This window comes from Carcharodon carcharias, chromosome 5, assembly GCF_017639515.1.
Source record: "Carcharodon carcharias isolate sCarCar2 chromosome 5, sCarCar2.pri, whole genome shotgun sequence".
In the NCBI taxonomy this organism is placed as follows: Eukaryota; Metazoa; Chordata; class Chondrichthyes; order Lamniformes; family Lamnidae; genus Carcharodon; species Carcharodon carcharias.
The window spans coordinates 72,050,109-72,070,764 of NC_054471.1; the positions used below are offsets into that span (position 1 = coordinate 72,050,109).

General features: G+C 39.3%; 1 protein-coding gene across 4 annotated transcripts in view; it reads right to left on the bottom strand.

Annotated features, from left to right (window-relative positions):
* LOC121277603 (bcl-2-associated transcription factor 1-like) overlaps nucleotides 1-20,656 on the bottom strand; it is a 75,108-nt gene that overhangs the window by 11,462 nt on the left and 42,990 nt on the right. For all 4 annotated transcript variants that reach the window (XM_041187142.1, XM_041187140.1, XM_041187141.1 and 1 more), the window contains exons 7-10: nucleotides 16,583-16,688; nucleotides 16,194-16,278; nucleotides 13,451-13,632; nucleotides 12,770-12,950 (exon numbers count right to left, since the gene is read on the bottom strand). In XM_041187142.1, coding sequence (XP_041043076.1) covers nucleotides 12,770-12,950; nucleotides 13,451-13,632; nucleotides 16,194-16,278; nucleotides 16,583-16,688 — 554 coding nt within the window. The remainder of the gene's footprint in view (nucleotides 1-12,769; nucleotides 12,951-13,450; nucleotides 13,633-16,193; nucleotides 16,279-16,582; nucleotides 16,689-20,656) is intronic.

The following is a 20,656-nucleotide window of genomic DNA, read 5'->3' on the forward strand; positions in this document are numbered from 1 at the left end:
TGAGATTGTGCCCTTAATTAAATGCTGAGTGCAGCCTTGTGAATCTAGTGGGGAACAATCTCGGGAGAAGAGACTGAGTATCTGGAAGGTGAGCAGTCTGAATCGGAGCTGCTGCTGTTCAGGAAGACAGAGGATAGATCCTCGAAAGAGAGAAGTTGATATCCTTCATGAGCAACAGTTTTTTAAAGAATTTTTGTGACTCACAGTCATCACTGATGTCTGGTAGTCTGGTAAGAAATTCAAGGGACTCATCTTGGTTATGTCTGCCTTTTAAGGTACTGTTTGTGGTGTGTTTGACCACAGCTCGCATGTTAATTCATGTTTACCTCATGTTAATTCTGGATATTAGAGTATAAGATAAATAGTGTTGACTGATTGCTTAGCTGACTTCTGTATAGTAAAATTTCTTCTATTTGTTTAAAACCATGGAATCTTGCGGTTTTATTCTGAGTAAATAACTAGGATTTCAAATTTCATCTACTTTAAACAAAAAGTTACTGGTCCCAAACCGGATCCTGACAAAATTACAGGTCTCATTCAAGATTGGAACATTTATACCAAGTATTACAATACCTACATTGTAACAGTGATTACAACTCAAAATAATTAATTGACTAAAATGCACTTCGAGATGTCCTGAGGTTGTGAAAGATGTAAAATATATGCAAGCCTTTCCAATTCACATGCTGTGCTGCTTCCCCTCCCATCTCCTAGTTGATACCAAAAGTTTCAGAGATGAGAAAGTAGCATCTCTCCACCTTTCTTCCTTTATTCTTCAATCTTCCATCAACTCTACCCTCCATTTCAAACCTATGCTTCCCCAAATAACTCTCATTAATCTATACTGGTAACTTTTTTCATATGAAACCACAACAAAAACATCTTTTCAACATTCTCCCATCGTCGCTCGGAAAGACAAAGTGAATGTCCAACTTTGCACGCTAGTCATAGACAGTTGGTTTCACACTATAGAAAGTTGAAAGAAAAATCTCTATTCTAAATTATGACAATGCAATTGCTTCTTGCCAAAGCAATTGAGTTGAAGGAAGACGTTTATTTGGGTTTACAATGTGTATATTTGATTTGATAAACATGGAATGGGTGTACTAAAAAACTGAAAATTCTGGAAATATTCAGCAAGTTTTAAAAAAAATTTATTCTTTCGTGGGATGTGTGTGTCACTGGCAAGGCCAGCATTTTTTACCCATTCCTAATTGTTCTTGGAGTGGCTTGCTAGGCCATTTCAAAGGGGCAGTTAAGAGTCAACCACTTTGCTGCAGACTTGGAGTAACACGTAGGCCAGAGCAGGTAAGAATGGCAGATTTTCTTCCTTAAGGGACATTAGTGAACCAGATGGACTTTTACGACAATTGATGATAGTTTCATGGTCGCCATTACTGAGATTCTAGATATTATTAATTGAATTTAAACTCCACCAGCTGCCATGGTGAGATATGAACCTATGTCCCTGGAGCACTGGCCTGGGGCAGTGGATTACTCGCCCAGTGACATTACCACTATGCCACTAGCTCCCCAAATCTAGCAGCATTTGTGGAAAGAGAAACAGAATTAACATTTCAGGTCAAAGACATTTCTTCAGAACTGGAAAAAGTGAAAAATGTAATAGCTATCTACATGGACCATGCACTGGGTGCGACCTCAATGGAGTCAGAGACTTTGGTGTGCTGAGGGTAACTTAAATATCTTTCTAAAAATATAATACTGTTTGTATTTAACATTTAACTGCAAGTACTACTTAACTCCAAGTACTATTTAAATTCTAAGTCTCATTCAGGGGCCTAAGCAGGGAGACAGAAGCTATCCACTGGCAGCAGCTGAAATAGTTAATTAAGGAAACTAACTCGAACTGGTCTTGCTGGGCTCAGCTAGACCCCTGGTTTATAACATATAAATTCAGACATTCTCAGTATGGCCAGCACTGGAGTGCGATCTCAATGCAGTGAGAGTTTGCTGAGCTGAGGGAGCTTAGTGAGGAGGAAGGGAGGTGTTCCTTTGCTTTTCCTAAATTTTTCATAATGTAGGACCTGGTTCTTGATCATCTACAGAATAAAAAGCTAGCTGCTTGGCAAGTATCTGGTAGTGGTCAAGGTCTATTCTATTCCTAAGGTTTAAAATAGTACAGGAATTTGTGATAAGATTAACGAATGTATAAAAGAAAATAAATAATTGAATAAAACAATTAAGTAATTAATTAAGGCACATGAGCATGGCAGGGCAGGTGATGCCTCATGGCTGCAGCACATGGGTGCTCCTGGATACCAGTGTTATCCAGGGTAAACACGTCTGCAGTTAAGTGTCTGCGATTTCAGGAGCTTCGGCTCAGAGTCATTGAGCTGGAAGCTAAGCTGTGGACACTGCAAGACATTAGGGAAGGCGAGAGGTACCTGCAGGTTTTATACCAGGAGGTGGCCACACTCCTTAGGATAGGGTCTTCTGATTAGGAAGATGGTCAGGGACAGGAGGCTGTGACTACAGCTGAGGAAGGTAATGAGACCCAGAGGAAGGAATATCAGCCTCTGCAAGTGTCCAACAGGTTTGAGGTTCTTTCAGCTTCTTTGGATGAGAGTGGGGGCTGCAAGCTGGATGAGCTGACTGGCCATGACACTGTGGTACAGGAAGCTTTAAGTGGGAGGAGCACAAAGGTAGTGGTGGTAGGGGGCAGAAAAGTAAGGGGGATTGACACTGGTCTCTGTAGCAAGAAGCAAGAATCCAGCTACGTTTCCTGCCTGATGCCAGAGTTTGGGACATTTGCTCAGGACTGGAGAGGAACTTTCAGTGGGAGGAGGAGGATCTAGTGGTCGTGGACCATGTAGACATCGGCAGGACAAGGAAGGAGGTTCTGTATAGTCAGTATGAGGAGCTCGGCACCAAATTAAACAGAACCTCAAAAGGTAAGAACTTCTGGACTGTTACCCGAGCCACATGTAAATTGGCATAGAAGAAATAAGATTTGAGAAATGAATGCATGGCTCAAAGACTGGTGTGGGAGAACTGGGTTCCAGTTTGTGGGGCACTGGCACCAGTATTGGGGAAGGTGGGATCTGTACCATTGGGAAAGTCTACACCTGACCATACTGGGGCTGGTGTCTTCGCGAGTCACCTAACTACGAGTCACCTAACTAGGGGAATAGAGAGGGTTTCAAACTGAGTAGTTGGGACAAGGGATCAAATCTGGGAAGGTGGTAAACCAAAGAGTTTAAACAAGGCAAGGGAGAAAGGTACTAATATGGAAAATAATTAAACAGACCATGACAGGAAGGGACAGAGAGTACAAATTTAAGAGTCAATCAGCAGATGAGGCTAGACGCGACAAAAATAATAAAAGGACAAAATTAAAGGCCCTGTATCTAAACGCATGTATCATTTTGAACTGCTATTTGCTATATGATACCATTAAAGAGACAATAGCTACAGGATGACATAGACTGAGACCTGAATATTGAAGGGTACCTGGCATTTAGGAAGAACAGGAAGTTAGGAAAAAGGAGGGGTGGCTCGGTTAGTTAATGATGGTATTAGCACGTCAGAGAACAATGGCCTTAGTTCAGGAAATCAGGATGTAGAAGCGGTTTGGGCTTTAAAAATTACAGGAGATAGCAGTCACCGGTTAGGCCAGCATTTATTGCCCATCCTTAATTGCCCTGGAGAAGGTGGTGGTGAGTTGCCTTTTTGAACCGCTGCAGTCCTTGTGGTGTAAGTACACCCAGTGCTGTTAGGGAGTTCCAGGATTTTGACCCAGCGACAGTGAAGGAACAGTGATATATTTCCAAGTCAGGATGGTGAGTGACTTGGAGGGGAAATTCCAGGTGGTGGTGTTCCCATGTATCTACTGCCCTCGTCCTTCTCGTGGGTTTGGAAGGTTCTGCCATAGGAGGCTTGGTGATTTTCTGCAGTGCATCTTGTAGATGGTGCACACTGCTGCCACTGTTCATGAGGGGCAGAGAGAGTGAATGTTTGTGGAAGGGGTGCCAATCAAGTGGGCTGCTTTGTCCTGGATGGTGTCAAACTTCTTGTGTAGTTGCAGCTGCACTCATCCAGGCGAGTGGAGAATATTCCAACACACTCCTGACTTGTGCCTTGTAGATGGTGGACAGACTTTGGGGAGTCAGGAGGCAAGTTACTCACCGCAGGATTCCAGGCTCTGACCTGCTCTTATAGCCACAATATTAATAAGGCTAGTCCAGTTCAGTTTCTGGTCAATTGTAACCCCCCCATGATGTTGATAGTGGGGGATTCAGCGATTGTAATGCCATTGAATGTCAAGGGCCAAGGTTAGATTCCCATTTCTTGGATATGGTCATTGCCTGGCATTTGTGTGACTCGAATGTTATTTGCCACTTGTCAGCCCAAGCCTGGATACTGTCCAGCTCTTGCTGCATTTGGACATGGACTGCTTCAGTATCTGAGCAGTCGCGAATGGTGCTGAACATGTGCAATCATCAGCGAACATCCCCACTTCTGACCTCATGATGGAAGGAAGGGCATTGATGAAGCAGCTGAAGATGGCTGGGCCGAGGACACTACCCTGAAGACCTCTTGCAGTGATGTCCTGGAGCGGAGATGATTGCCCACCAATAACCACAACCATCTTCCTCTGTGCTAGGTATGACTCCAACCAGCGGAGAGCGTTCTGCCCCTATTCCCATGGACTCCAGTTTTGCTAGAGCTCCGTTTAGCCACACTCTGTCAAATGCCATGTTGATGTGAAGGGCACTCACCTCACTTCTGGAGTTCAGCTCTTTAGTCCATGTTTGAACCAAGGCTGGAATGAGGTCAGGAGCTGAGTGACCCTGGCAGAACCCAAATTGGGCATCAATGAACAGGTCATTGTTAAATAAGAGCCACTTGATAGCACTGTTGATGACTCTTTCCATCACTTTACTGATGATCGAGAGTAGATTGGTAGGGTGGTACTTGGCCGGGTTGGATTTGTCCTGCTTTGTGTACATAGCACATAACTGGGTAATTTTCCACATTGCTGGGTAAATGAGAAAAGGCAAGAAATCACTTGTGGGAATGGTGTACAGGCCACTAAATGTAACTACACAGTATGTCAGAGTATAAAAGAAATAAGGGAGCTTGTCAGAAAGCTACGATGATAATCATGGGGGATTCTGATCTACCTATAGACTGGAAAAATCAAATGGGCAAAAGTAGCCTAGATGAGGAGTTCATAGAATGTTTTTGGGATAGTTTCTTCGAACAATACTTCTGGAGCCAACCAGAGAGCAGGCTTTACTAGACATGGTATTAAGCAACAAGATAGCATTAATTGATAACATAGTGAAAGCACCCCTAGGTAGCAGCGATCATATGATGATTGAATTTTACATTCATTTTGGAGGGAGAGAAGAATGCATCCAAGACTAGTATTTTAAACTTAAATTAGGGCAATTAAGGGGCATGAAAACAGAGCTAGCTAAAGTGAACTGGCAAAATTAGGTGAAGGGATCGATCAATAGAGGTTCAGTGAAAGACATTTAAAAGGGATATTTCAGAATACACAGAATGAATACATTCCAATGAGAAAGAAAAATTCCAAGGGGAGGGCCCACCATCCGTGGTTAACTAAAAAGTTAAAGACAGTATCAAACTTAAAGAAAATGCATATAATTGCGCAAAGACGGATGGCAGGTAAGAAGATTGGAAAGAATATAAAGAACAGCAAAGAATGACAAAAGATTATTAAGGAGGGAAAAATTGAAGTATGAGAGAAAGCTAGCTGGAAATATAAAGACAGATAGCGAGAGTTTCTATAGAGATTTAAATAAGAAAAGAGTTAACAAAGTGAGCGTTGGTCCTATAGAGAGTGCATCTGGGGAAATGATAATGGAAAGTAAGGAGATGGCAGATGAACTAAATAGATATTTTGCTTTGGTCTTCACTATAGACAACACAGGTAACACCCCAGAAATAGCTGTAAATCAGGAAATGGAAGGGAGGAAGGAACTCGAGGAAAAATTACAAACACCAGGGAAGTGGTATTTGATAGAGATGTTCAAAACCATGAGGGGGCTGGCAGAGTAGATAGGGAGAAGCTGTTCCCACTTGTAAAAGGATCAAGAACGAGGGGCACAGATTTAAAGTGATTTGCAAAAGAAGCAAATGTGGCGTGAGAAAAAACTTTCACACAACGAGCGGTTCAGGTGTGGAATACATTGCTTGGAAGTGTGGTGGACGCAGGTTCAATCGAGGCATTTGAGAGGATATTAGATGTTTATCTGAATAGAAAAATGTGCAAGGGTATGGGGAAAAGGCAGGGCAATGGCACTAGGTAATAATATTCATTTGGAGTGCCAGTGCAGACACAATGGGCCAAATGGCCTCCTGTGCCGTTAAAATTCCGTATTGAGCAAATTGTTGGAGCTGCGGGCTGACAAATCCCCGATTCTGGATGGAAAGAAGAAGTGGCTAGAGAGATGGTTGATGCATTAGTTTTAATTTTCCAAAATTCCCTAGATTCAGGGAGGGTTCCATTAGATTGAAAAACAGCAAGTGTAACTCCTTTATTCAAAAAGGGAGGGAGACAGAAAGCAGGGAACTACAGGCCAGTTAGCCTAACATCAGTCTTAGTGAAAATATTAGAAGCTATTATTAAAGATGTTATAGCAGTGCACTTAGAAAAATTCAAGGTAATCAGGCAGAGACAACATGATTTTGTGAAAGGGAAATCATGTACTGTGGATAAAGTAACATGCGCTGTGGATAAAGCAGAATCAGTGGATTATAAAGGTGCCACATCAGAGGTTATTGCAGAAAATAAAAGCTCATGGTGTAGAGGGTAAGATATTGACATAGACAGAAGATTGGCTAGCTAACAGGAAGCAGAGAGTTGACATAAATGAGTTTTTTTCTGCTTGACAGGACGTGACGAGCAGTGTGCCACAGGGATCAGTGCTGGGGCCTCAACCATTTACAATTTATATAAATGACTTGGATGAAGGGACCAAAGGTATGGTTGCTAAATTTTCTGACAACACACAGGTAAGTAGGAAAGTAAATTGTGAAGAGGGCAGAAGGAGGCCACAAAGGGACTGAGAGGTTAAGCGAGTGGGCAAAGATCTGGCAAATGCAGTATAATGTGGGCAAATGTGAAATTGTCCATTTTGGCAGGGAGAATAAAAAAGATTATCTAAGTAGTGAGAGATTGCAGAGCTGAGATGCAGAGGGATCTGAGTGGCCTGTGCATGAATCACAAAAGGCTAGTATGCAGGTACAACAAGTAATTAGGAAAGCTAATAGAATGTTATCATTTATTGTGAGAGGAACTGATTACTCAAGTAGAGAGGTTATGCTTCAGTTGTACAAGCCACTGGTGAGACTGCATCTGGAGTACCTTGTACAGTACTGATCTCCTTATTTAAGGAAAGATGTAAATGCATTAGAAGCAGTTCACAGAAGACTAACTGGACTAATACCAGGAATGGGCGGGTTGTCTTATGAGGAAAGGTTGGACAGGTTAGGCTTGTATCCACTGGAGTTTAGTAGGGTAAGAGGTGACTTGATCGAAACCTATATGATCCTAAGGGGTCTTAACAGGGTGGATGTGGAGAGAATGTTTCCTCTTGTGGGAGAATCTAGAACTAGAGGTCACTGTTTAAAAATAAGGGGTCGCTCATTTAAGACAGAGATGAGAATTTTTTTTCTTTGAGGTTCCTGAGTCTTTGGAACTCTCTTCCTCAAAATGTGGTGGAAGCAGAGTCTTTGAATATTTTTAAGGCGGAGCTAGATAGATTCTTGATTAACTAGTGGGGAGTGAAACGTTATTGGGGGTAGGCAGGAAAGTGGGATTGAGGTTACAATCAGATCAGCCATGATCTTCTTACCTGCTCTGCCATTCTCCAGTGGCCTACTCCTGCTCCTAATTCGTATGTTTCTATATATGTATATAATAGATTTTAAATGAGTCAAATGGGGCAATGTGGAAAAAGAACAAAAAGGGAAGAAGATGGGAGACATTAAATGACAAAATGAGTTGGTGGGCAAGATCCAAGGGGAGTACAAATGGGACAAGTAAAGAAATAAGAAATATGTCCAAAGCGGGTGTGGATGGCAGAACAACAAACAGCTGCCATTCGAAAGCAAAACCAAGATTCGACTGCAACATGCAAAGGAAAGCAAAATGGAGGGGGCAGAGAGTACAGTCTGAAAGTGTGGAACTCAATGCTGAGTCCAGAAGGCTGCAAGTGCCTAATCAAGAGATGCTAATACCTGTCCTTTCACATCCTCTCTCCTCAACGTTCAAGGTCCCAAATAGTCCTTCCTGGTGTAATAGCAATTTACTTGGACTTCTTTCAATTTACAGTATTCACTGCTCACAATGTCGTCAGCTCTACACTGGAGAGACCAAACGCAGGTTGGGTGACCGCTTTGCGGAACACCACCATTCAGGCTGCAGGCATGATCCTAAGCTTCCAGTGGCCCACCATTTTAATTCTCCATCTTGCCCTCAAGCTGAATCTCTGTCCTCTGCCTACTGCAGTGCTTGGTGAAACTCAACACAACCTGGAGGAATAGCAGCATCGCTTGTCTTTTGCCCTATCACAGACTTTCCTTATTGTTTTTTCCCCCCACTCTCCACCATTTGACCTCCTCAAAACCTTTCTAACTTTTACCAGTTCTGATGAAAGATCATTGACCCAAAATGTTAACTGTTTCTCCCTCCACAGATGCTGCCAGATCTACTGAGTATTTCCAGCATTTTCTACTTTTAGTTCAGATTGCCAGCATCCGTAGCATTTCGCTATTGTTTGGGAAAGCTGTACATGATTTTGAACTTCAAGGATTCTTAGTTTTCGTAAACTGTTAAGTAAGATTGAGACTTAGTTAGTCTTTAAAAACATACAAAAACTCAAAACAGAAAGTGTCTTTGATGAAGTGTCCTATGAAGATCAGAAAATAAAGCATCGGTGCTCCAAATTCATAGGTTTTCAAACTAGATTCCCTGTATCATTGGAGGTGTGCAAGGTCAGTAGATTCATAAATTTGTTGACTTAATTAACATTATTTCTGTGGCTGTTTAATGAAAATATTTTCTGCAAACGTAGAACTGTTTTCCTTTGGGTATCTGACAATATCTTTCAAACCTTTAGACAGGGTCACCGAGCAATATGCCCGTATTTGCCTGCGCAGTAAAATTTGAAAATCACTCATCTAGATCTAGGGATTCAAAAAGTACTGAAGTATCAAGTTTTATTACAGTGCTTATTTGATTCATGTTTACATATTGACTTGATTTCTTAAACCATTAATTTAGAAAATTAATTCATTACTCTTGAAAAGTTAATGTCTGCAAGTGCAGCATATCCTATGAGCAAAATACAGCTAATTCTCTCTAATTGACGCAGGATGATCCAAAATGTTCACATCTATAATATTACTGTAATATTGCATGCTTGTATAAGTAAAGAATTATTTGGCTGCAAATCTGTAGCCATAGGTTTGTTAGTAAGTTACATATGAATGCTTCACTTTATAACTGGAGATGGCTCACAGATTCAATGCTGCTGAAAATAAGGAAATGGTGAACTAATCAAAATATGAATAATAACATTTACTTAATTTGCTAAATTAACTTTACTTATCTCTATTTCAATTGTTTACTGTGGAAACTAGTTCAGTGGAGTGGCAGGGTTTTTGAGATACAGTGGACATTGTTAGTGAAATCAAAATGGATTACATTACAATTATACTTTGTACGAGTAAATTGCCTATAACAAGCATTTTTCAAATAGATCCTTGGCGATTACCACAAGCAAATTTAAACCGTGCTACTACATTTCCTAGCAGTTTTACATCTGCTTGCAGCCAGCTCCAGAGATACTCTAGACTTTTGTTGAATGTGAAAATACCTCAAGTTTTTTCCAACTTAAATCACTCAGATGTTAAAAGTCATTACAGTCTCCCAATGTAACTATAAACTGAATTCCTGTGCCAGTCAGCACCACATAGGTTGAACTTAACACTTGTTGGATATTAAGATCAGCCCATGTTTTATCGATCAACACTCAAATTCACTGATTTTTAACAATGCTAGTGACCACACCCCAATACCATGTTCTTCCAGGCAGTATAAGTTCAACACACACTCCACTCACTGACATTATGCATGCTTGAAACAGCAAGGTCCTAACTACATTAGGAGACTGGAACGATTTTGAAAATAATTATAAATCAATCGAAACTTAAATCAATAATGTACTCAATGAGACGACAAATAGCTTTTCAGCATTTACCAGTTTAACTAACAGACCTAAACAAAAGTTAAATACATTTCAGTTTTTATCTATGGCTCATATTCTGGACTTGCCTCCCAAAACTCTTGCCCTCTTCACCTCGCTCTTCTCCTTTAAGACCAACTTTGAATCCTACCTCTCTGGTCATGCTTCTGGTCACCACTGCTATTATCTCCTCCCTTCATTAGCATCCAATTTTTCTCATTACACTCTGGTAACAGACCTTGGGATGTACTTCTAAGTTAGAAGCCATTTTATAAATGCAAGCTGCATTGCTCAATCTAAATCTCAACATTCTTTCCGTACATTGGGCTGCATATTGGAAAGAAAGCTGGAGTGAAGCCGACTCGCTCTAAAGTGCCTGACAATGGGACTTCGTCCATCTCCAGGGAGGAAGACCAGCCTGCAGGAGCAGCCAGCCAAGATCTCATTAGTGGGCGCTGCCGAGATTACAGCCAGCCCCAAGGCGGCGGCCCAATGGATCCCGGAGCAAGGCAAATCCGGGGTATTGGACAGGGAGGGTTTGAGTAGCTTAGGAAGGGGGGTAGCGGTGGTGGGTTAGGGAGAGCAGGTGGGTAGGAAGAAATGGGCAGGGGCTACTTTCATAGAGGGGGCTGCTCCCCGAAGCGTAAAAGGCAACCCCTGGGAGATAATACCCTTCCTCCTTACCCTTTTAAATTCTTTTTAAACAGAAACGGCCTGTCCACTCCTGCCCGACTGCCCAAGCCAACCGTATTAAGGCATGGGCAGCATATTATTCGGATCAAATAGCTTGTTAACAAGCTCTTGACTATAAAATTAATTGCTTTTTAAACTTACTTGTTGTGTTACTTTATGGATTTTTTTTTAGTTCAGCTAGACCAACTTTTGCACTGCCAGTTTGGTGACATGTCAGCATCTCCAATTTTTCAATCAGACCGAAACCAAATGATTAACCCTGCATATTTTACTTGAAAGTAACTTGATGAATTTCAGCCACAGATGTCAGCACTTAGGAAATCAAATTTAGTACGAGGACAGTGGCAGAACAAATAGAGGGTGCTTGAGTTGCACAAGAGCAACTCAGCTGCTCCTACTCTCCTGTAACCCTGCAAATTTTCTCTCTTCAGATACTTATTCAATTCTCCTTTGAAAGCTACAATTGAATCTATCTCCATCACTCTCTCTGTCAGTGCATTCCAGATCTTAACCACTCGCAGCACAAGTTTCCTCATGTTGTCTTTGGTCTTTTGCCAATCACCTTGAATCTGTCCTCTGATTCGCAATCCTTCAATCAATAGGAACAATTTCTATCTACTCGGTCTTAGGCCCCTCATGATTTTGAACACCTCTATCACGTCTTCTCAATATTCCCTTCTCTAAGCACAACACCCCAGCTTCTCCAATCTATCCACGGAACTGAGGTTTCTCGTCCATGGGACTGTTCTGAAATCTTTTCTGCACCCTCTCTAAAGCCTTCAGATAATTTCTGAAGTGTGGTACCCAAAATGGAACAGAATACTTCAGCTGAGGATGAACCACTGTTTTAGAGCTTTATCATAACACCCTATGCTTCGATTTGTAAAGCCAAGGAACTCGTGTGCTTTTTTTAAACACCTTCTCAAACTGCCTTTGCCACCTTCAATGATTTGTGAATATATACTCCAAGATATCTCTGTTCATAAACCCCCCTTCAGTTTATATTCACTCTCTTTGTTTGTCCTAGCAAAATATATCACTTCACACTTCCCTGCATTAAAGTTCATCCAACACATGTCCATCCATTCTACCAAACAATGTCCTCTGTACGTTTATCACTATTCTCCTCAGTTCACAATACTGCCAAGTTTCGTGCCATCTCCAAATTTTGAAATTGTACCCTGTACATCCATGTCTAAGTCATTAATATACACAAGGTAAAGCAGCGATTTTAGTACGGACTCCTGAGGGCCCACTGCTCACCACCACTCTTACTCCTATCACTCGGCCAACATCATAGCCATGCTGCAACCGTCCCTTTTATTTCATGAGCTTAAATTTTGCCCGCAAGCCTATTATATGGCACTTTCTCAAACAGATTTTGGAAGTTAATGTCCAACACATCAATAGCATTACCATTATCAGCCCTCAGTTAACTAATAGAATAACTCACTGATTATACACGATTTGTCTTTATCAAATCTGTGCTGGCTTTTCTTAATTAATCCACATTTGTCCAAGTCACTGTTAACTTTGTTCCAGATTATCGTTTCTAAAAGCTTTCCCACCACCAAGGTTATATAGGCCTATATAAGTAGTCAAGGATCAATCAGAACCTAACTTCTAAAAGCTAATGGTGCCAGTCAGATTCAACAGTGTGACCTCCTATTTAGGAAAAGAGCAGCAGCAATCTTGTTCTTCAGTGATCAACTGATACCAGGAGGAAAAGTAAACCATACTGTTTCAGTATTTGAGAGTTCTTTAAAATAAGTTTTTTTTTTTATTTGTTGATGAGCTCGTTCAAAAACAAAATCTCAGCACCATGATGCACTTACAAAGTTTCCCCTAGGTCTTCCTCGCCCTTGAAAAACTGCATTGTCTGTATGTCCCTGGAACGACTTAAAACCACTCGAGCCATCATCCCTTTCTTTTCTGGCTTCTCTATCCTCGTGGGGTTCAGGTGAAGAAGAGGATGAAGAACAGCTGGAATGGTCCCGATCTTTATTTCTATGCTTGCTACAAGAAATATATTAATAAAAATTATTACTGCATACCGAAAAGCAAAAAGTGACCGTCAGATAATCCACTTAGTGTTACAATAAGACAACACCAGAGATGAAACCTACATGAAACACTTTAAAGAAAAATTTTCCTAGGTGGACAACATTTTTTCACCTCCTTTTTCTAAATAAGTAAATAGAAGCTGATGAGGGAATATTTGGAATTCTGACCTTATTAACACGAAGTACTATACTGCATAAACCACTATCAGGCAATTAAAATTTTGAGGTTAATCATCTTTTCATATAATCCCTGTAAATGTTTGTCAGTTTTCCATTTTCAATATTGACGCACTATTCCATGATTTTGTTTATCCTGAAAACGTTGCTATTGAGAAAGAAATGTTCAAGTTACTACTGTAAATCAAATATCCCCACTACAGCTAAATATAACATTAGTATCTAAAACTGAGCAAGCGTAAATTAACAAAATTAGAGTTTAAAAGACAACCTTACCTTCCTTCCTTGAAGGATTTGTAATCTTTGTACTCTTTATGGTCTTTCCCTGATTTTTCCAAGGAAAGCTTCTTTGACGTACTAGATTCTCGCGAACCTTCACGTTCTTTACTTTTCTCTTTTCTCCGCCGATCAATATCATGGCGCAAGTCAACTGGATCACATTTCAATTTTTTTTCTGCCTAATTATTTTACAAAAAAAACTGAGACTGTAAGCAACAAACAACAGAAAATTTACACATGGCTGGAATTAGTTTGATACTTAACACTTATTATTTGAAATAATGAATTTGTAAACACATATGCCATATATGAACACACCACAAGGTTTAATTTTAATGCGGCATCGACAAAATTACTGAAGAATTCTTTGGTTTTTCAAATCACCATGATTTACCACTGACCAAAAACTAGAAACATGAAGAATGTTTTCAAAGAATACAATAAATTTAATCAGCTAGGCAGAACGAATTATATTGATAGAAATCTACAGTAAGTTAAGTGCAGGTTTGCAAAGGAAATTTCAAATAATAAAGAATTTCAAACAATAAACAAAGGGTGAAAGCAAGTATTTAGATCCACCTGAACATCAGTGTGAAGTTGGAATTTAGGAAAATTAGAATTTAGGATTAATTACTTCACATCCCACTCAACCTCACTGAAAAAAAAAAGGAAGAATTGCTGAAGACAGTTACCAGATTTCAAGAAATGGCAGAAAAAGAGAAACTATATTTAAACAAAAACTTATCTTTAATCATTTGCAGAATGTGGTCATCACTGGCAAGGCCAGCATTTACTGCCCATTCCCAACTGTCCTCAAGAAAGTGTTGGTGAGCTACTTTCTTGAACCACTGCAGTTCAGGTTATTAAGGCATTCCCACAATACTATTGGCATGAGAGTTCCTGGATTTTGACCCAGAATAATGAAGGAATGGAAATATATTTGTCAGTTTTAGTTTTTCAAATCACCATGATTTCCCACTGACCAAAAACTGACAAAACAGTGTGACCTGAAGGGGAACTTGCATGTGGTGGTATTCCCCTGTGCCTCCTGCCTTTGTCCTGCTAGGTGGTAATGGTGACAGGTTTGGAAGGTTCTGTCGAAGAAGCCTTGATGAGTTGCTACAGTGCATCTTGTAGATAGTACACATTGCAGCCACAGTGCACCAGTGTGAATTTTTAAGGTAGCTCATGGGGTACCAATCAAAAGAGCTGCTTTTTCCTGGGTGGTGTAGAGCTCGAGTGTTGTTCAAACTAAGCTAACCCAGGCAAGGGAACAGTATTCTATCACACACCTGAGTTGTGCCTTGTGGACAGGCTTTGGGGAGTCAAGAAGGGAGTACTCAGTCACAGAATACCCAGCTTCTGACTTGCTCTCGTACCCATAATATTTATCTGGCTGGTCCAGTTAAGTTTCTGGTTAATGGTTACTTCCAAGATGTTGATGAGATGACTACTGCTGGGCAATTGTGTGACATGCATGTTACTTAGCACTTATCAGCCCAAGTCTGAACATTACCCAGATCTTGCAAGCAGGAACGGATTGCTTCAGTATCTGTGGAGTAGTGAATGGAACTGACCATTGTGCAATCATCAGTTAACATCCCCACTTCTGACTTCATAATAGAGGGAAGATCGTTGATGAATTAACTGAAGATGGTTGAGCCTAGAACACTCCCCTCAGGGACTCCTGCAGTAATAACCTGGGACTGAGATGACTGGTCTCCAAAAACCACAACCATCTTTCTTTTGTGCTAGGTATGACTTCAACCAGTGGAGAGTCTCTCCCTCCCGATTCCCAATAACTTCAATTATATTAGGGCTCTTCGATGCCACACAAAGTCAAATGCTGCTTTATGTCAAGGCAGTCACTCTCACATCAGCTCTGGATTCAGTTCCTTTGTCCATGTTTGGACCAAGGCCGTATAAAAGGTCTGAGGCCAATTGGTCCTGCTGGGACCCAAACTGAGAATGGGTAGGCAGCTTATTGGTGAGTAAATGATGCTTGACAGCACTGACAACATATTTTGCTAATGAGGCAGTAATTAGTCAAACTGGATATCTTTTGTTTTTGTGAACAGGACAAACCTGGGCAATTTTCCACATCGTTGGGAAGATGCCAGTGTTATGGCTGTACTGGAACAGCTCAGCTAGGGGCATGGCTAGCTCTGTAGTACCAATTTCGGTACTACAGCCAGGATGTTGTCAGAGTCCATAGCCCATAGTTGCTACTTCCAGTGCACTCAGCCTTTTCTTGTTTTCAAAAGAAAGCTTACTAAAAACAAACAAAATATAAATAACAGCAAGGAACCAAAGAGGGAGTAGAGTTAAATAGAGCAATATTACACAGTACATTGATAACATATGTGTGTCTTTTTAAAAAATATTACTTGATCTTGAGTTATGGAATGTGGGCAACACAGGCAAGGTTATTGCCCAACCCCAACTTCCCTGAGTTTGGAGAGCTTTTCCACCAAAATATCAGTGGTTATGGTATAAACCAATAAGAGCGAGCAGTACACCATAAAGTATAGATGTTAAAAGAGATAACTAATGGTACAGGATTAGAAAATTTGGATTATCTCTGAAAAATAGGCAGGATTTTTGTGTTAATGACCCTATCCTGTTCCAACAATTTTTACCAGTATACATTCAATAAAATCTTCTCCAAATAGACAAAAAAAATTAGAACTCCTCAAGCAATTAGCTGATAAAACCTAAAGTCTGTATTATAACTGTTCACCTTTCGGTTGTCTTCTTTAGAGGTTACATCTTCCTCTGTGATGCGAGTGTGCTTTCGTAGAGAGCTGGGAGAAATATCAATTCTCCTAAAAGATCAATAATAACATACTATGAAACTTCTGTTGTGGTAAAAATTAAGCTATGGTCATCCTTTCATATCGCTACATCCACCACACCCCTCCCTCAATCCACAAGATAAAAATAATACCTGGTTCAAGGTGATTACTCCCATTAGCGTAAACTGCAGTTTTGCACGTTATTGAAAATTAAACACTTCTTCCTCGGATAAATACTGACAGATTAATACAATTAGCTAACTATTATCTACTAAAAGTACTAATGACTTTAGAATTTCAGTACTAAGAAAGGTAAAAGTATGCAACTGTATACCTGTGGATTTCAGGACTTTTCTGCCTGGCTCCGTGGTCTTCTGCTGTCTTCTGATACATAGTAAAGCGCTCACTTAGGGTCATTCCTGTTGACTTGAAATAGTGCTCTGTTGGTTTTAGAGAAGAAATACTGTTCAGTTAATTTATTTTCATATTAGATACTCCATTCTTGAGAAGATATGTTAGTATATATTCAAGAAACCTGGCAGAAGTGAAAAAGATAGATGGAATCATGCAGTAAATGTATGGCTGCAAGATTACATTCTTAGCTATATGTTAGACTCAATGTGGTAATTTGAACCATGTTCATACACCTTAAGACAGTACAATTTTCAAACTCTGTAAAGTGCAATAGCAAATATGCGTTACACTGCCTTTAGCTCAACTGCTGCACTACATGTAAAGTAACACTCCAGCATTTTGAATTTTCAGTGAACAAAACAGTTATTTACAATACAAGTATTTTTTTTGCCATACCCATACTGTATACTAGTTTGGAGTAATGGGTACAGATTTATCACCAAACACTGCTGAAAGCTTATCCTGGAGTTGGATGGACTATTTATATGCAGTAACTTTTCAAAAAGTGAAACAATTTTCCCCACTCCTGGATGATTTTTAAAGTTAGCAATGCCAAACTGACCTTTTCAATTTGATCAACAATATAACCCTTTCTCAAACTGACAAGAAAAATTATTCAACTGTCTCAAACTTGGCTATGGAAAAAGCTGGTTAATAAAATCACAAGTACAATATCTATGGGAAAACTTACCGCCTGAAATCCAGAAACTGCCTCACAACCAACCATAAACACTTCAATGGGTCACTACAACAGTAGTGCCTCGATCATAATTCCATGAAACCCAACAAGGAGTGCAGAGGAATTTTGTTGTTAGCAATTCAGTTATAAGCCTTTTTTCCAGGAAGACAGAAGCTTCAACTTTGCCTGTGTTTTTTGCATCTGTATCTTTCAACCGTTATTATATTTTTTAACATGGGACTTGGAATTTCAATACATGAACACATCCCAGGATTGCCATGACCTATTTGCAATGAAAAAGAAAACATCACTGGGCTTTTTAGCTCAGCACAAAAACTGTACCTGTAACAGTGTATTGGTGTACTAACATAATAATGTATTTTATTTTCATAACTCTTTCACTAAAAAATGATCATGGTGACTAAAGACTGATGGACTTTAAAAAGTTCTAAAGAATCAATTTCATGTACATATATTCCTCTCTGACTATTAATACTGGTAAAGATGGGGAAATTCTTAGGTGCAAGTTTTCTCTGCATTTCTGTAGGTTTACAATTTGTCAAGCATGATGTTCAAAAACAGCAAAATTATAAAAAGCACAAGGTAATATTCAATTACATTGTTGTACAAGGTGGCTAAATCGAATTACATTTGAGTCAAGACTGCATGTCGTTATAGATTTCTCAGAACTGGTTTATTTTTAAATATTTTTTCTTACTGAATTAGAAGTTACACTTACTTACAAAAGGAAATGACATTAAAAATTGCCACCAGTCAACCAGGCTTTACTACACAACTAATGAACAAAATCAAAAATTGTGGCTGACCGGGGAGGATGAGAGAATTTTTCTCCCCTTTCCTCCTGTCCCCGAGTTAGCAGCATCTGTGTTTAACAGCTTTTACAGAAGATTTTTGGGGCACTTGAAATTCAAGCACACTAATGTTTTGTAAATCCTTAAAGAAAGTATATTTTAAAAGAAAAATGCTACCTTCTGGCTATTTCAAAACATATGCATTTTCACTCCATCACTATCTCACCCCTAAGAAAGTTAGACTCCCATATCCAAGTTAAAAGGGCCTTGCCCCAGATACACAGATTGTATCAAAGTCAGTTTTTGTTTAATCCACCATGAAGCATATATTCATTCATGGGAACAGGGATCTCTACCAGTTCTCTCCCCAAGGTGAGCAATTCTCCTCCTTATTGAAACTACAATGTGGGCTGAAACTAACTAACAGCTGTACGTTATACCACTTTAACTACCAGGCAGCTATCTTCAAATCTTTGTGTTTAAAATGCAAGCAGCAGTATTTTGATAAAAGAAAACAACATTTGATAATGCAAAAACAGAACTTTAATGTTCTCTCATTTACATTTCAGTTTATGAGAAATTCTCTGCAATATTACTGTATACAAAAATCTACTTAATAGCTGTCATTTTTAAAGACAGTTGAATATTTTTTACTCTTTACCTTAAAACTAACTCTTACAAGAATCAATTACGATTATACTGAAATCAATCAATGCTGGTCAATTTTTATTTAGAAATTGAATTACATGTGTGTCATCAGTGCCTTATCATTCCAGTTACATTTGCTTACAGTACCATATATAAAGTACAAACTACAGAAAGTGATTTATTTAAAAAAAAAATTAATATGGAGTGTGGAGTGAAATTTCAATCATTTCAGTGACGTGACAATTTGAAGCTGACCAACGGTGAAAAATTATAGAAATCCACTAAATATAACCCACTATTCTGCTCAATTAAAAGCTAGTTCACAAGCAAATTACACAATGTTATTTATTCTACATTAACGTCATCATTAAAGTGAAAGTTTGAGTTTAGCTTTGGATGCCTACATAGTCCACCTAATCTTGTCCAAAAAATGTTAAATCATTAAATGCTGGGTACAGGTGAACACTGTTCAGGTCCTTGTCACCATTCATAACCAGAAAAATGTTCAGAAACCTGCAAAAATTTGTTCTTTAGAGGTCAGCACATATACATTCTTATTTTAATATTCTCAGTAACCTATGAAGCACAATGTTCAATCTATGATGCAATACAAGGTGTTGAGTACGTATTTAAGCAATTCATTCCACAGATTAGCTCTGTAGACTATGCATAATATTAAGCAAAACATTAAGTACATCAAGCTGTATGACAATTTTACAGATAAATCCCAGAGATTAATTAAAGTGATCTTGTGCATAAATAATAACATAGCAACTAACTTAAATACCATTATACATTTTTAAAAGGAATCACTTGCACTTATGCTCACTTATTGTAGGGCTGCAATAAATATAACTGTTTAAAAGAGAAGTCCGGATATTGTGTATTGCATACAAAGTACCTCACAGGAACTTACCGTTGTTTTTGCAAAAAGCATGAGATGTACCAAGTTAAATTTTCAGCTCTTATAACCTGCTATACAATAGCCTCTAGAACATTGTGAATGAAGGTTTACCTAGTAGATGAAACAACACAAACTTAATTTATCATTGGGCCAAGTAAAAAAAATAGTTTTAGAACTGTGTGAAAAATCTAAGTGCAATCATCTTTAAGGGTATACCAGTATACCATGTGTAGCAGCCAGAGCTTTCTACACAAATACTCATCGCTTTTATCCATGATAGAGAATGAAGGGTCATGAGTAAGAAATTGTATCAGTTTTAATCAAACTGATGGCAAAATCTGAGGAACACCTTTTGTTGCTACAAGATATCAATTTCAGAAATGCACGAAAGAGGGTACCACACTTTAAACCAATAACGTATCAAGACAGAAGTCTAACATTGATGGCCCCCCTATATTCAGATAGGTCAAATGTGGGGACATTTCAAAGGGTGAAGTGAAAGAGGAGGAACAATTCACTGTGGCATTTAAAGTGACAAATAACTAACAATCAAGAATCCCCAGAACAAGAAAACAATTAAACAGCCGTCCTACCCAAGTTAGGGATCACATTGCAATATACACAGGTTTATTTCCTGCTAATGAAATGTGAATCAGCATTCAAAAACTTGGCACGATTTCTGTAACAAACACCAATTTTTCAGTGCAGACATCACATGCCAGTTGCACTGAGTTCATTGGCCACTGACAGCCATCATGACAGGGGGGAGTCAGCACCCCCTCCCCCAAAAGACACAAGCCATAATTGGTTACACTTTGCATTATAAAAATAATGGCTAAACAGAAAGGATTTAAAGCTGTAATTTTGTGTTTGGGTTCAGATGGAGGGGTCAGAACATAGGAGTTTAAAATAATTTTTAATTGTCCCTGTACTTTCCTTTTTAAATCAGAA